Consider the following 16385-nt stretch of genomic DNA (forward strand, 5'->3'; position numbering starts at 1 on the left):
CTAAAGTTAATTAGAGAACGAACAGTTTTGTCTTGGTCATGACAGACACAAACAATGGCCTACATTTTGTTTTATTTGCAGGCATGCGAATTGTTTCAAAATAATATTATGTTCGTGTGATTTTTGGCAAAAGTTTACCTATCTAGGCAATTTGATTGGCTTATTTTTGTGGTTGGAGAGTTGGCAAAAAGTCGTGGATGTTAGCCACAGTTGAGAAATATTCTCATCTTCTAACGACACAGTTGGCTGAAAGTGGCCATTGTTTCGCCTTTGAACACATGTGCTGAATGAATGACGATCAAATTTTGATCGCAATTTTCTATCGTTTACTTTTAATTTGTCAAGTCCTACATTTGCAGAACGATGTAGTAAATGATAAGTGTGAACTGTAAGTCATCTCAGTTTTTTCCGTTAATTTCATCGACAAGTGTATCTCAGCCACAACCATAGAGTCATTGTTATTTATGTATTTGTTCTATTGCACTGATTTCTTGAGGGTATTCAGCTTGCGATTGGTTGTTCGAAAATATGTCCAAACTTTCTTCAACAACTGAAAAATTAACTGCTGACCGAAATAAGTATATTTTAATTTATTGTTCACACGACAAGCATTCGTTACAAAATTTCTGACTTTAAAGACATTTGAAGATCATATTTAACATTTAAAAACTGGGTTGAAGAATCGCTTGCAAACAATATTTACATTTGCAATGTTGCATATAGTATGCTTTGGGTAAGAAAAAGAAACGTGCGTGCTTCCACGCGTGCTTTAGTTACATGTCTAAACTTGAAAGTAGGAGGATGTGCTTAAAGTGCACCTCCAGGCAAAATTTTTTATTGGTTATATCGAATCTATGTATGATGGCCAGCATATATGCGAAAAATTTTTAAATCGGTTATATCTTTCCTTTTTTATGGCGGTTTAAAAATTGGCCTTTGAGGACCCTGTCCGTCGTATCAAGGAGTCTGTGTCTAGCGCATTTTCTGACGTCATGCAAGGTAGTCGGCTTTTTTCTTTGATTGTCTCAGATAAATGCGCTTATTAGGCATATACAATCTTGTTGCACGTGGTCGGACGAAGATGTAGTTTGTTTTTGTCAGAGCTATCATGGATAAGGATGTAATAGATTGGGAATGTGATTCGGAGGATTATCAGTCTGACGACTCCGATATTAATTTTATTCCCGGTTACATGATCGAATGTTCTGAGGTTAGAAATTCTAACAAAGATTTTAATCAAGAAAACGTGGGCCTAGCATATGCTGACGAGCCTTTGGCAGACGAAGAGTGGTTGGAAAATTACAACAGTCAGGAACAAAACGTTTAGAACTACAAGAAAAGCTCGGCAAAAGACTGGACGGCTCTGTAAAGTGGACGAGTGGTGTCAGTGCGGAAATTGTGATGTGACGCTACTCGTAAACAATAACGAATGCCATTGTTGTTTTGAACTTGATGGATGCCATGAAGCAATGAAAAGCGACGAAGTGATTAGCGATCTCCAAGCCGAAGGTATAATTAATGCGAAATGCATCATTCAACATCCTGGATTTAACTCCGTATGCCTTGAAAAGTGGAGTTTGAAGATGGCTGCCAGCAAGTTGAAAACGAAAAATAAAAGCAAATACACTAGAATTTCAGGACAGAATAGGTAGTTCTTTTCATGAACAAATCATAAAACATATAATCCCACAATGGACTTCATTAATTCACATAATCTAATACTGAAGTTTCTATTTTAGCTTTCTACGCAGCATCTCCTATAGAGAATTTACAAGACTGGTATATGGTCTCCTTGGTAATAGGCGATTCCCACTACCTGCATGTGCCTACATGGCAATAAGAAAAACATTTCCAGTAGTTGATAAAGAAAATTTTACTGGATATTCTGATGATTCAGATTAGTTAAATTTTCCAAGATGTATAAAGAATGCAAAATGTAAAAAGCTGGGGTGAGAGTGCGTTGTAAAATATAGATCTTAAAAGAGGTATTGCTTATAATTTTATGGACAGGTGAAAACTAAATTGGTAGGTTGATGCTCCTTTAGCTATAGTTTTTGGACAATCTTTGACATTTTGTGACCCTCATTGGTTGTCCACATGTTCTGCAATGTCTGGGTGTCACATCACCAGTACTTGCTTTACTGTTGTCTCTCCTCAACTGTTCTTGATATTGTAACACTGCAAAGACAAATTAAGCTTTCCAGGTTTTGACAACTAAATTTATCTAGTGTTTACATGTTCACTGAGTACAAATCCAAATTTGAATGTGGTTTAGTCAAAACTAGAACAAATTATGAACAACAATCTTTTAGCATAAAAATCTTACCTGGAATACTGGGTTGAAAATGTTGGACAGTGATTTGCATCCTGTCAGACTTTTTCTTCAATGCTTCTTGCTTTGTTTGCTTAGTAAGCATTGAATTCATTGGAGGCGGCACATTTCTTTCAGCTTTACCATTGCATCAGCCATGTCCCTCTTGCTAGCTGACAGAAAATTCTCATAAATGTCTTGCACATATCCTGCAAATAATGTTTAATGTCTTTATTTCCAAACATCTTCAAACAACAGGATTACATCATCTAGATAATCAAAAACTTACCAAAATTCTGTGCAACTGTAACATTTCAATTATGGCCTCCCCATTTTAAACTTTGGGTAGCTAATTTTGACTCTTTCTGATTGGTCAGGATTTGTTTTGATTTCTCTCCTGAGGTTGTTGTTAAAGTGCACAACAGCTAAAATATGCCTAAAAACAGGATTCACATAAATTGCAATTGCTCTTTGCATTCATCTTATTTGTCATTTAATAAAAAGAAAAACTGTGTTTTGAGTAAAAGGTATTATATACAACTATAACTAGTAACAACAGACATTTTAGTAAATGATAGTTCATTTTCCCACCTGCAATACTGTCCAGCATAACAGTATGCAATCATTTTGGAGGAAAAATGATTTAAAACACTGTGAAAGCCCTCCAAACAGCTAGTTTGTTCTAATGGAGAAGCTTGTTTGATCCCATCTACCAGTCGTTTGTTTGTCAAAGCATTGCAAATCTTTTTATGAAGGGGTGAATCTAGATATAAAAACAAATTAAATCATGTAACTCCATTTTATATTAAACCTGTACTTGTATAAATTAAAATTGCCAGCCTCCAGATTTGGTCAAGTTAAGTGTGGCTGGCTGCACCACCATTTGTACATGTACTAAGAAATAATGTCATATTTTGATCTTTGGCATAGTGTTCATTGTACACAGTTTACACAAAATATATATACATTATTTGAACTTACCAACGGTCAGCCACTTTCTATCTGGAATGCTACTACCATGGGCACATTTTGCAAACAACGGGTTACTGTGACATGAGTTTATGTTTACAATATGTTGTAGGAATGACTTGAAGTTGGCCAATATAACAAGGCCATTCCCATCAAATGTCGAGGTGGCACTCCAATGCAGGTGATTCTCAATTGGCCTGATCCAATCGTGTAATGCCTCGCAGTCCTTCTCTTTGGCAATTTTGGAAAGCACTTTCCTAATTTCTGTATGTAACAGAACATCCAACCAGAAAAATTATGTCAAAAAGTGGAAACAATGACAGTGAAACAATACTTCCTCTTTTATAGACATTCAGTGATGTTAATAGTTCAGTGACGACTTCATACTTTCAAGAGGCCTGAATAGAAAATCAAATACACTTACTTTTTCAAGTGCCATACATCAAAATAGTGTATGATATTCTTTAAATCTTGCCGCATATATTTTGCAATTGAGGTATGCCTGTCAGAGATGAATGTGGTAATGGGAACAGCAGATGTAAGAAGGTAGTCCATGCATAATTTAAACGACATGAACTCCATTGCTGGACTACTTCCGGCCTGGTTTCTCTAAAAAAACAAAACAACACCTCATAAGTAAATTTAAGTAATTGTTATCAATTGTTAATAATGTACATTTTTTGTTACCTGCACAATATTGAAGTGAATGATCTTTGCAAATGTGCAACAAAAAATTGTGTATGCACAGAACTTGGCTGAATGACCCATGCTGTCATGCCGCCCATCCCCTGCAAGGACCACACCATCTTTTATTTGCTTTGCCTTTTCCAACAACTTTGATTGATAATTCTTCCAGTACAGATAGATGGTGGGGAACAGCACAGTCTAGAAAATTGATTACAAATCAATTAAAATATATTTCTGAATGCACATGATTCAGAAATCCTGCTACAATGAAAACTTTTTTCTCATTCTTGTAAAATGGTTTGTTCATACTCACCCGCTGATAATGAAAGTAAGTACTGTGAGAGACACATCCAATACCCATGTTCAAGAAAGTTTGTCTCAACTTGGTGAATGATCCACCACTAAGCAGTACTGCCATGCACAATAAAAAAATTTCCAGCACGGGTTTTTTGATATCCAGGCATTGGTGGTTGACTTTGCCATGTTTTAGTTTCTTCAGGGCATTTTGGGTTATGGCAAGTTGTTTTTATTATGACATTAGACCCAACAGTTTTAGCTTCAACTATTGGATTTTCAGTCTTGCAGGCGTGGCAAAAATTAAAAAGTAGCAACAGTTGTGAGAGAAACACAATGTGTTTGGGTTCTGTCCGCAGATTCCCAGTAACTTGCAATAACCTAGTTGAAGCAAAAGTACAAAGTCATGAACAAAATTTTTATTATTTAATGTCTTTCTAAAATATTTCATATAGCAGGAAAAAAAACATGAATTCGCAAATCGCAGTTAAGCTGCTATTGAGTAAGCATGTCAAACAATTCCAATGTAAAATATTTAAACTATAAGAAAATAGGAAATACTAACTCTGAATCTTCTTCAATAAGCTCTTCTTCATCATCTTCAATGTTAGCATTCTCCCCCTCATAGAAAGGATCATACTCATCATCTGCTTCTTCCATGATTTCCCCTTCATCATTGCTGTCTAAGTTGTCATCTTCAATCACCTCTGCCCCCCTTTCACTTTGCTCCTTCCCACTGCTATCTTCAAACATCAACTTTCCCTCCAAACGTTCTTCAAGCTGGCTTACTAGAAATCAAACAATACTGCTTTATATATGTTTAGCTTTTTGGATTGCAAAATGTGTGTGAAATATGGGGCTCACCTTTGCGTCTAAGTTGCTTCACTTTGTATTTGTTTCCTTGTGCAGATGTTTGCAAAGAAACTATTCTGTTTTTCAGTCTTCGGTTGCTTTCTTGAAGATTTTTCATTTCTCTTGTTTCTGAGGAATTCTAAGAGAATAATAAAGCACTGATTAACTTTGATTATAGAGCACAAACCTGAACATGTTGGAACATAATAATTACATTTACTGGCTCATCCATAATAATTTCATTAGGCCTTTCCTTTGTCTCAAGCTTTCTTTTCTTACACTGAATACCTATTAAAATGATTAACCTTTAGATTAGTTTTCTCACAGAAAAATATTGGCATCTTTATGAAAGCAAATCATACCCATTGCCGTTGGCAACCCTGATGCTTCAGATGGACATGCCTTTCCTTGCTGCATACTTTTATCATCTTCACATGAAAAGAAAACGTATATTTTAAGTAAAATTACATAGTAGGACTAAACATTGCAAATAAATTCAAAACAAAAATATGTTGAATCAAATCAAAACTTACTCACCATGCGTCTATCTCTAGCACTTTGCACGACCAGTTCACTGGAACTTTTCACCGCCACAGCATGTATGCTGGGATAAACACAAACCCTAGATCATCGCTCTTTAGCTTCTGGTAATTCGGCTTTGTTTGACCAGGCAAAATAGCAAAGCGTCGCTCGAAATCCTCGGGCGTAAAATGTGCCGAACAAAGGGTCGACGTCTTCGAAGGTTCAAAGACCCGTTTTGCTTTGACGAAGTCAACCCATATTTTCTTCTTCTCCTGGCTTCAGGTCGATTGTCATTAAAGTAGGGTATTGTGTGGAGACTTATACCGGAACTAAGACATGACTTATTCGTGCAATTTGCCGCCACACAGCTATTAACCATGTTTTTAGTTTTCAAAAACTGCACGTAATGTATTTAGAAACAACGGCCTTACTTTGACGAGTACCTTGCGTGACGTCATAAAATTTGCTCGTTCCAGGTTCTTGTAACGACGGACATGGTCCATCAAGAAGTGCATTTTTGTCAACTTCAAACCGCCATAAAAAAGGAAAGATATAACCGATTTAAAAAATTTTTCGCATATATGCTGGCCATCATACATAGATTCGATATAACCAATAAAAAATTTTGCCTGGAGGTGCACTTTAAAATATGAGGTGCGAAAGGCTACAATATTAAAATAATACTGAAAATTTGTCAACTGTTGGATTTTTGATTTGAAACTTCAAAATCATATATCAAACATGAATTTTTAAATACTATATCTAAAAGAATATGCTAAGCCTCAATTTGCTATATTTGCCTTTGTAAGGAGTTATTCGCGCCTCATAAGAACCGTTGTGCTTTATTTAAGGTATGACCTATTAAACTATCATAAATAGTATCTGCAAGATATTGGTCGGTTGCTTAGATACATGTGACGAATGATTTCCAGTTTAAATTTTTCAGGCATTTATTTTGCCAAGAAGCAAATCAGCAGAATGCCTCAGTGTATAATAAAAGTGAATCGTAGTTCATCTCAAATTCGTTATTCAAATTTCTCTACAAGAGCTTTTTGTTATATACAATAAACAAAACCAGATTGCTTTGGTTTACTGATTTCTCGAGAGTGTTGTTAATTTACGTATTACGTTCTCTGGCAAATTTCGTTTTGATTGGTTTTTCGAATGTTTAAAAATATCTTCCTTCAGCAAACGAAAAATTCTCTGATGAAGGAAATACTGGATAATTATATTCAATTAATTGTTAAACGACATGCATTCTGATTTTCGATGCGAAAACGTGCGTAAAACACTGAGAGAATTTTCTTGAACATTTATAATGACGTAAAGCAGTGGCAATCAAAAAATTTTAGATGCGATGAAAAATATTACATGTACATAAATAAAAGTTAAAGACTGTCAAATGAAAAGCACAATAAAAGCTTAGAAAATGTCTATCTAGCTCAAGCATTTGGCTAGCAATAAAAGTTACACCATACTCTTAAATATAGATGACATAGAGTAAGATCACATATTATTTACTTTTACAGAAGAAAATAAAAATAACATGAATTAAATAATTTACCTGAAACCGAATATGTGCTTGAATTTTCAGAATGTGTTGACTGCTGAGATTACCACAAGAAATATGTCGACAAATTGCACGTCGTTAGGTTTTGTAGACTGAAAATTGAATAGACTTATATTATTACATGGACATCACGTGGAAATTTGAATTTTAAATTTCTTCTGAAAACAATCAATGGTTTTGTATTTCAATAACCATTGGACAGCGAGAAGTTAATTAGACAAACATTTATTTTAAATTCCCCCAGGAAGGTATAGATCAATAATTGAATTAAAAACATATTTGTATGTGTTAAAAACTGGGTTACAGTGGTATGTGCAACATAACATTTAGTTTTTAAAAATTAAATTTTGCTGTAGGCAAGCACAACATGTACACCACATATAATACCTCAAAATAGTTTAATTAGTTTATAGATCAAGGGTATAATGCAAAACACTTATCAAGTATCGTCATTTAGAAAGTAGCAAAAGCATAAAAATATATCTTACTGACCAATGATAATGATATATCTTATGATTGAATTAGCATGTTTTTCCAAGAAATTTGGAATGATTCAATCTGATCAGATTTTTTGATAAATGGCAGAATCACATATGGATTGCATGAGAAACGCAGATGGAATGAAAAATTGCATGAAGTATTCCAATTAATTAACAGATTTCTCTAAAAGAACCGGCCCAACTAACAAGTCTCGTGGCTTTGTGTTGTGTTGCTGAGCAATTGCCAAACAATGGATACTCCATAAACACAATTTAAGCTGTAAGAGGCATGGCACGACTTGTGGCTTTCCAGATAGCCCATGGTTTTTTATAAGGTTTTTTTATATTTTTGTCTTTCAGGAATTAGTAACTAATGTCTAAAACACCGACAAGTTTTCTGTTTGTTAAAGACCTTCAGTGCACAGTGTTTTTAGGATTTCTACTTTAACTCCCGAGAAGACAAAGTAATTAAATGAAAATATGATATACATATGATATACATACAACATTCTTTCATAAGACAAAGTAAGTATCAAAGTTTTTTTCCACTTATAGCTACAGTCTTTGCCACTTGGGTTTCCGAACAACAAGAGCATACAAGATGAGGACCATTTCAAAATTCAACCTTTTAAGATTAATATGCACTTTTTATCATACTAAGGTTCCAAATGCCATTTCATATGCCATCGTGCCTTTTATAGTCGACGGATGTTTTGGTATTTTCTTGAAGGGAATGCATTTACTTTGTTTGACTCTAACACGTCCTTATTACCAAAAAAAGGGAATACCATGCACTCCCTTCGCTTTTTTGCATGTTTATGGCTAATGAGGTCAACGATGAGTAGCTAAATGTGCTAACTAACATATTTGGCTTGATAAGTAAATATTATTAGTAAAACATGTATAATGATGATGTCAGTGTAATTCCTATGTCAAATTTTTGGCTGAGAAGACTTTTTTATATGGCATAGTCTTAATGGAGGAATATGATAAAAAATATTAGAGAATTACAATCAACAGTAAGTTTCGAAAAATTTATTTTCTTTTTACACTAATTTCTTAGAAATTTCGTTGCTTTTTCATAATATTTGTTCCAAATTTTTTCACTTAGAAATACTAATACCACAGGAAACTTTTTTAAAAGTCCAACATGAGCAAGAGTAATGGAAAAGTGGAATTATATCCTCTCACTGCTAGCGAATGTTAATCTAGAAAAACCCATAGGGGATTTTCAAAAACCTATTATAGATTTTACATAATACAACAATGGAGTTTAAGAAAATCTCACTGAGTGCTGTGGCAAAAAATGATGTTCATTAATACGAAATATCATAGTATTTTAAATAGCAAAAACTATTGAACCTTTATACAATCAGATGTGTAAGCTATCAATATTTTATTAAAGTTATCAAGCGTGTGTCTAAAAATAGTAAAAGCAAATCTTGCTTGATTTATTTCTGAATTTCAAAATGCCAAAAAAGAAACAATTTACACGAGAAAGCAATTGTTCTCTATAAATACATCTTGAAAAATGTTTTTATATTTCGCGACCACAGAGGTTCGTTCAACGTCAGATCTTTGTAGACAAAAACTTAAAAGTTTCCGAGAAGAGTGAGATTTTTGTCTGATCTTAATTTTGTAGTTTGATAATTTTTATATAGGCTTGTTTTCTGGAGATTCTGATGTTTTGGCTAATTTTTTGAGATGATGAGCTCAGGTAATTATTTATATTTTCATTTACCATTCATGCCATATGTTACAGAGGAACAGCAGCAGATCAATATTTTTCAATACATTATTTTCATATTAAGAAAAATAAATTATAGTCACTAGCTTAAATTTTAATTTCCTTGTCAACCAACTTATTAATTTCTATGCATTTCAGGTCATTTCCAAAAAATCGAACTGAATGTTAGGCTGCTATTGGTACAAGCCAGTTTTTTTTTTGCCTGATCGCAATGAGTCAATGACGTCAATGAGAACTCTATTTAAGTTTCATTTATCAGTTGACAAGAAAATTTGTTGATAGAAACTATTTAAAAACCTAATGTTTAGTTTTTTCACTGTATATTTATTTACAAGATGGTAAATAACATATTTTTTCTCTTTTGGAAATTTTTCGAAATTTATCACTTTTGTCTTTAATAACAATCACATACAATGGACAGGCCAAAATAGAAAGTAATGACCAATGTTAGTTTAGCGTTCAACCTACGTAATTTGATACGAGTAAATACTCGTAATAATATATTAATATATTATGTATATACACTGATGATGGCTTTGGAATAAAGTCGAAACACGGTGCCATCCAGTAAACTGTTATAGTGGCGAGAATCTCTCGTCCGTACGCAGTTTAATAGAGATTTGACTCGTCTCCAATCCTTGTGGGCTTGGTAACTCAACAGGTAGAGCGGCGGACTAGTATCCCGAAGGTGCGAGTTCAAATCTCGTCCAAGTCACATGTTTTTCATGTGCATATTAAAAACCGTGTTAGGATTAATATAATATGAGTAAAGCAAACATGTACCATTAGTTACGTAATTTACGAATCAATGTAATTTAAGAGTGAATTATAGCATAAATTGTGTATAAATATTGATGAATTAAATAAATCAGACACAATAGTTTGTGGCAGTTGTTGAATTATGAAATAGAAGTTGGGGTAAGAAGTCTCACTATAGAACAGGTGGAAACAATGTCATAAGAAACTCCACTTAATTACTTCTACTTTTGCCAGAATCTCGATGTTATTTCAATGAAGATCGTGATGTCACAAAAGTGCCACAAACGCAAATCTACATCCGTTTCCTTGATCCGGTTCTTTTTCAATATTGTCGTGCAGAACATCTTTAGCAATTTTCATTTTAAGACACCATACAAAAACATCGGGGTTTTGTAATTGTCGTTATAATTGTGCAAATTTTCTTTGAAGTGACTTGATAAAATCAAGCCTCTTATATATTTTTCTAGAAGTTTTGATTTTAAAACTATTGTATGTTGATAATGATCATCAGATATGTCAGAAGTTGAGTCCGCATGATCGATTAGCCTATCAAGTTGAGGAGCTGTACTAAGTTTTAGTGCTCATGATTTCTGAATTTTCTTCCATGATAGCTAGCACGAGACTGATAGAATATTGGTCAAGGACCAGTATAATATTTTGTCATGTGCTTCATTTAATGGAAGTTGAAGTTCAAAATGATAAAAGTTCTATAGAAGTGAAAAATGGTAATTTTCTATTGCGGTGGCATTTGTTCAGAACAGGTAACGCCAATAAAAGAAAGAACAACGCAAATAACTTTCGTATGATTTTTGAATGAATTATTTCTCATTCTGGAATATAAACTTTTGTCTTGACCCTACATTATGTTGTAACTATGTTTCTAACACATGCTTCATTTTTCTCAACAACGCCATTGAGGTGAGTCAGCTCATTTTTCACACAAATATTTTTTAAAAGATTTTGTTTATCGTAGTGATGTGTGCTCTTGCACACGACTCTTGCAGCCGTGTGACGACTTTCTTCAACAGTATCCATACATAATTAACACTTGAAATCTTTACGATAACAGTCTGTTTTATGTCGTTTAAGGTTAAAGATTTTTCCGTGATTTCGGCATCTCTCACATTTGGGAGAACGTTTTATTTGATTTGGTTGTCTTTGAAATTTTGGAAAAGGCATTTCCTACCTTTTGAAATTCAAAATTTTCCAAGAGAGTATGTCCCCCGGACTCACCGCCAGGTGGGGAATGCCTCTGGCCTTCCATGACTGATGTTTGAAAAATCCTAGATCTGCCCTGTTGGACTGTGAGCCTTTGGAGGCTATGGCTGTAGAAAAACAAAATTCCGAAGCGAAAAAAACAACAAGGAAAAGCTGGTCTGCCCATTGTACATCATGCAGCCATTTCAAAAAACAGCTCTCTCTGAAAAACTGTCAGCCAAATGAAGAAAACCAGCGCAACATTGCAGAAGCCAATTCAAAAGCTTTAGGCAAAGCAGAAGGCACTTTTGGATGCTCCATCTGCAGGTAGAATGGACAAAGTATTGTAGGTGATTGTATGGTAGAAGAGGATTAAGATGATTTTGATGAACCTTCGTCAATGGACTACTCTTCTTTTGAAGAATCAAGTCGGGATAAATTATTTGGACGATGATATCATTACAAATTCTATCAGGTAAAGTGCACAATTATCAAGTTCAATTGTTCATCGATAAATGGGAATAATAATTTTTTATATAACATTAAGAAAGAAACTGCTGTGTACAATTAGCCAGTTTTCTTCTTTTCTATTCTTCCCTGTTTGAGATTTTTGAGACTTTTTGTGTATGTGAACAAAATGCAAATAACTGTAGCCAACATCCTGTTTGCTCTTGTAGAGTCCGCAATGAACCTTGGACTCCATGACCTTAGCACGCGGAATTCTTTAAGTAAAAGTAACAAACTTTCCAAGTACTTTTTTATATGTTAAGAGTGTGTCCCACCCTCTCTTTGTTTCCCCTTGATTAACATAACTCTTATTTACAATTTAAATTACAAAATAACCCGCGGAAGCAATAAAATTATTATTCGCTTATTCAAATAACTCCTTTTGGGGTTGTGTGTATAAGTATAACATAGAATTTGAATTGTTGTTGCTATATTTCTCTAACAGTGCTCTTAGATTGAAAAGGTGTTGTTTCCATTTTCCATCATATTGTTGTACTTTTTTCTGCTTCAACATGCTTTCAACTTGTATGGTTAATTTTTGCTTTTTAGAAAATTTCTGTTGTCTATGTGAGACACATTCCCTCCACATGACAGGAGATTCAAATTGGGCAATCGATTATACATTCTAAGTTCTCCACCCTGGGTACATGTACATCATTTAACTGTGCTTCATTGCCAATGCTTAAGAAATATATTGTATTCCAGTCCCATAGACGTATAGAACTTGGATTGTGGCTTCAGGATTACTTTGATTGTGGCTATTTGCTTGACAAGGAGATGTTCCACTTGCCATCTCATTGATGTTTTCAAATTCTATGGTTAATTTTTTAATTTTTTGGGTGTTACTTAGATTCCTGCTGCCCTTCAAGTACCTGTCTCATTGCCTTCCATATTTATCATGAACAACAGTGCCAATCTTGTTGTGATGAAATTATATATCAATGCTTCAATTATGTATGAGAGCATGTATAAACACATGGTTGGCCTTAAGCAATTTTGTGATGAAATTGTTTTTCCAAGTATTTTATGGAATAAGCTTGTATTGTTCAAAAATAAACACTGAGACCTTTATTCGGCTAAAGCATTGGCAATTGTGCTTTGTGTTTAATATTTCATCCATATATAATCTTAAAAATTACATAAACACACATGCCGATTCTCTTAGTTACCATTGGTGTTCACTCAATCCAATGTGGCACTCAAATACAATAACTTTCAGCATTCGATATGTAGAATTTGTCTTTACCCGTTGATTCACTTACTGGGTCAAGGTTTGAAAAACCTAGTATCGGAATGCTGACTGTCTCTGGCCAAATCGTCACAGTAATATGACATTTTTATGATTGTTTCGTTAATACTCAAAATTTCCCGATGGCATTTTCCTCAGGTTGTACTTAGTGCTAGTTTTCAAAACCAAAATTATCCATGTTTGGCACACAATCGAAAGAGATCGAGCCGCAAGCCTCACAATTCAACATTACATCAACATGGCTGTCATCCGTGTCAGGCAGTCTGGTTGATAAACTTTCTAAAAAAATTTTGTGGATTGTAACCCATTTTTTGGCACGGAACTTGATAAAAAGGCCGTTGGTCTTGCAATTTGTATATAAAGCCATATTACACAAGAGAGTCGTGTACATCTTATGACGTCACCATTTGTAAGAATTTGCATCCGGTGCCGATCTTTGGCGTAGGATTTAGATAGGTTATACTTAACAGAAAATGCTCAAATAAACACCAGAGTTTCTTTTAATGTGTACTTTGTATTTGGCGGAGAAAATGAGGGGGGTCAAATTATGCGCGAGCTGCACTTTAATAACGAACTAAAAACATTTTATTTTTCGCATTTTCGGTTTCCTCTGCCTTCCGCTGTCCTACATCTCCACTGTCCGCGTCCGCCATCCGTTCTCGCTTTTTATCTACACTCATTCATGTTTATGTATTTTTCAAGGATTAGAACATCCGTTTTATGCACGAACGATTGTATTTGAAACTTAGGAGTGCCACCCACGTCAACGGATGTTTTAATTCTTACAAAATACAAGAACGTGAATGCAAATAGCGTATACAACGGGTCATCCAAGATATTTGCTCTTTATTTGGGAAACACGAAACACGGTTTTATTTGTATATGTTACAGTACACAACTATTAAAAAGGCAAAATGGACATGATAAATCAGTTTGACGTAATTGTAATTGGTGGAGGTCCAATAGGTCTAGCAGCAGCTTACCAATGTGCTGTTAAACAAGATAAACGTGTTGTTCTTCTAGAGAAGTTTGACGAATTTGCCAATGCTTATGGTTCAAGTCCTGGGTACAGCCGTCAATTTCGCTACTGTTATTCTGAAATGAATATTTGCGAATTGGCTCTCAAAACATACGACATGTGGCAAGACCTTATGAAAGATATGGACAACATGACACTCTTGCAAGAAACTGGTTGCTTTTGGTTTGGTGATTCCAACGCTAAGACAAGCGAAGGAAATATAGATGAAGCAATAGAAAATCTTGAAAAACTTAATCTCAAGGTTCCATGTGACTATAGAGTGCTAGATGGGAAACATGTGATTATAAATGATCCGCAATTTAAATTCGTCTCAAGTGCCGTAAAGAACATCGAGAAAGCAAAAGGTCTGTTTACCACGAAAGGTGGAACCATCAATGTTCCAAGTGTAGTTAATTGCTACGTAGAGGCTTTAAATAAATCAAAATTTGCCACACTTCATAAGCGAGCACAGATTACTAAAATAGATTACACCAACGACAATTATGTGGAAGTGTGGGCCACCGTCCAAAACACCGAAAGGAGATTTCGCTGTACAAAGATCATTCTTACACCAGGTATCTATGTAAATGACTTACTGAACATCATCTTCCCTCCATTTGAATACGAAATTAACCTAGCTATTTACATCTGGTGCTCCACATACTTCACCAAGAAACTGGACTGCCCTTCGGGGAATGATCCAACAAATTGGCCAGTTTGGTATTTCTTTGGTCCAAATCCCGATAAAAAGGATGCTGAAAAACCGACAGATTACAAAGACTATTATGGTTTTCCCTGTGAACCTGATAACTCAGAGAATATAAGAGTTTGTCCAGCGTTCACATCAGAAACACAGTTTATCTTTTACGATTATCCTCCCTCAATTTGCGAAAGACCACTGGATGAACATGCTTTGAATTTCACCAGTAAGTTCGTAGAAGAAGCTATGCCTGACTTGAATCAAGAACGAAAGAAAGAACATGATACAGTTTGTCTGGCTGGTTTTGCTGAGCTAGTCGAAAGTAAACCAATTGACAAAAGTGCAGGATTCGTATTGGACTTTCTGAAACCTGATCTAAAACGTATCGTCCTTTTTACCGGCGGTTGGGCTATGAAATTTGTGCCAATGTTTGGAAAGATACTAGCTGATCTTGCTATTCAGGGGAAGACTGAGTACCAAGACCTTATAGACCCAATGAATATTAACCGAGGGATATTGAAGAAGAAAGAAGGTGTGAAGAATCAGAAAAAAAATGAATAGTTTCTTGCAAAATTGCAATTTTTCAGAATGATTTAGTTTTAGGTTGCATTTTCATAAAAAAATCGAATGTTTGAAATATGCTCATCACAATGAAATTTAGTAGCGCTTTCAAATTCACAAGGAGCACAATGTATTCCAAAATTTAGAAAATAATTATGAATATTTTTTACTTAAAAATATATGTGTTATGAGCGACTTAATTTGAGTTTTGTGTGTGCTTGTGCATGCTTCAGTGAATCAGTTTTCTGTACTATCAATTTGCTCAGCTACACTATTAAGGCGGAAATACATTAAAAAATTTATACGTAGACAAATTAGTAAATTTAAATCGTAGCCTCCCTCAAGTTGAAATTTGTGGCGCACTCTCTAAACTAAAATTATCAAACATGTTAGATATTTGTCTTTCAGCGTAAAATGAAACATAATTTACATAATATATTGGCGCATGTGACGTAAAGTTTGTTGTGCTATTGGGCAACTATGATAATACGCAAATAAAATCAAACTCTGTCTTCGAGTGGCCCACTAGAATAGCCCGAGTAAGTATGTAATAGCCTTGTGATAGGGGTCTTTTTAAAAATTTTCCATTTTTATTAACAGATGCCGCGATTCAGTAATTATTTCAGCCAACGTGTCTGCTAACTTCTGACGTAAACACGAAGCAAGGCAGGCTTTTACATACGATAAGAAAATAGTCTATCACAAAAACGACTAAAGTCTTAGATTACGGCTATGATTAGGGTTAGACTATAGAGAATTGCCTGAGATACTTTAGTGTGTGCATGCAGCCAGCGCAAATGGCATATACAATTATATACTTGTTCTATATTTTTCTTGGTATGGACGCTTGTTATTCGTTAGAAATCGTCTCTAAATGTATACAACTATTTTTCATTAAATAATGAGTTATTAAATTTATTACATTGGAGCAGCTCGACAGGATACAACAAACAGTGACGGAAC

At 34.6% G+C, this 16385-nt stretch overlaps 1 protein-coding gene and 2 pseudogenes across 1 annotated transcript; 2 read left to right on the forward strand and 1 right to left on the reverse strand.

The window, feature by feature from the left end:
• The first annotated feature begins 705 nt into the window (after window positions 1-705).
• LOC124439723 lies at window positions 706-1927 on the forward strand (annotated as a pseudogene).
• Window positions 1928-2041: 114 nt separating this feature from the next.
• On the reverse strand, window positions 2042-5530 carry LOC124440420 (annotated as a pseudogene).
• Window positions 5531-13926: 8396 nt separating this feature from the next.
• Window positions 13927-16350, forward strand: LOC124439721 (putative bifunctional amine oxidase DDB_G0291301). Its single transcript, XM_046990002.1, has one exon. It carries the CDS (start codon window positions 14058-14060, stop codon window positions 15420-15422), a length of 1365 nt encoding a protein of 454 aa, XP_046845958.1. The 5' UTR covers window positions 13927-14057; the 3' UTR covers window positions 15423-16350.
• The last annotated feature ends 35 nt before the right edge of the window (window positions 16351-16385 follow it).

The sequence above is a fragment of the Xenia sp. Carnegie-2017 genome, unplaced genomic scaffold (assembly GCF_021976095.1).
Source record: "Xenia sp. Carnegie-2017 unplaced genomic scaffold, XeniaSp_v1 HiC_scaffold_2, whole genome shotgun sequence".
NCBI classification, from domain to species: Eukaryota; Metazoa; Cnidaria; class Anthozoa; order Malacalcyonacea; family Xeniidae; genus Xenia; species Xenia sp. Carnegie-2017.

Bases quoted from the DNA above. Each gene is read 5' to 3' on its own strand.
- LOC124439721 (XM_046990002.1), top strand. From the start codon at position 14,058: ATGGACATGATAAATCAGTTTGACGTAATTGTAATTGGTGGAGGTCCA.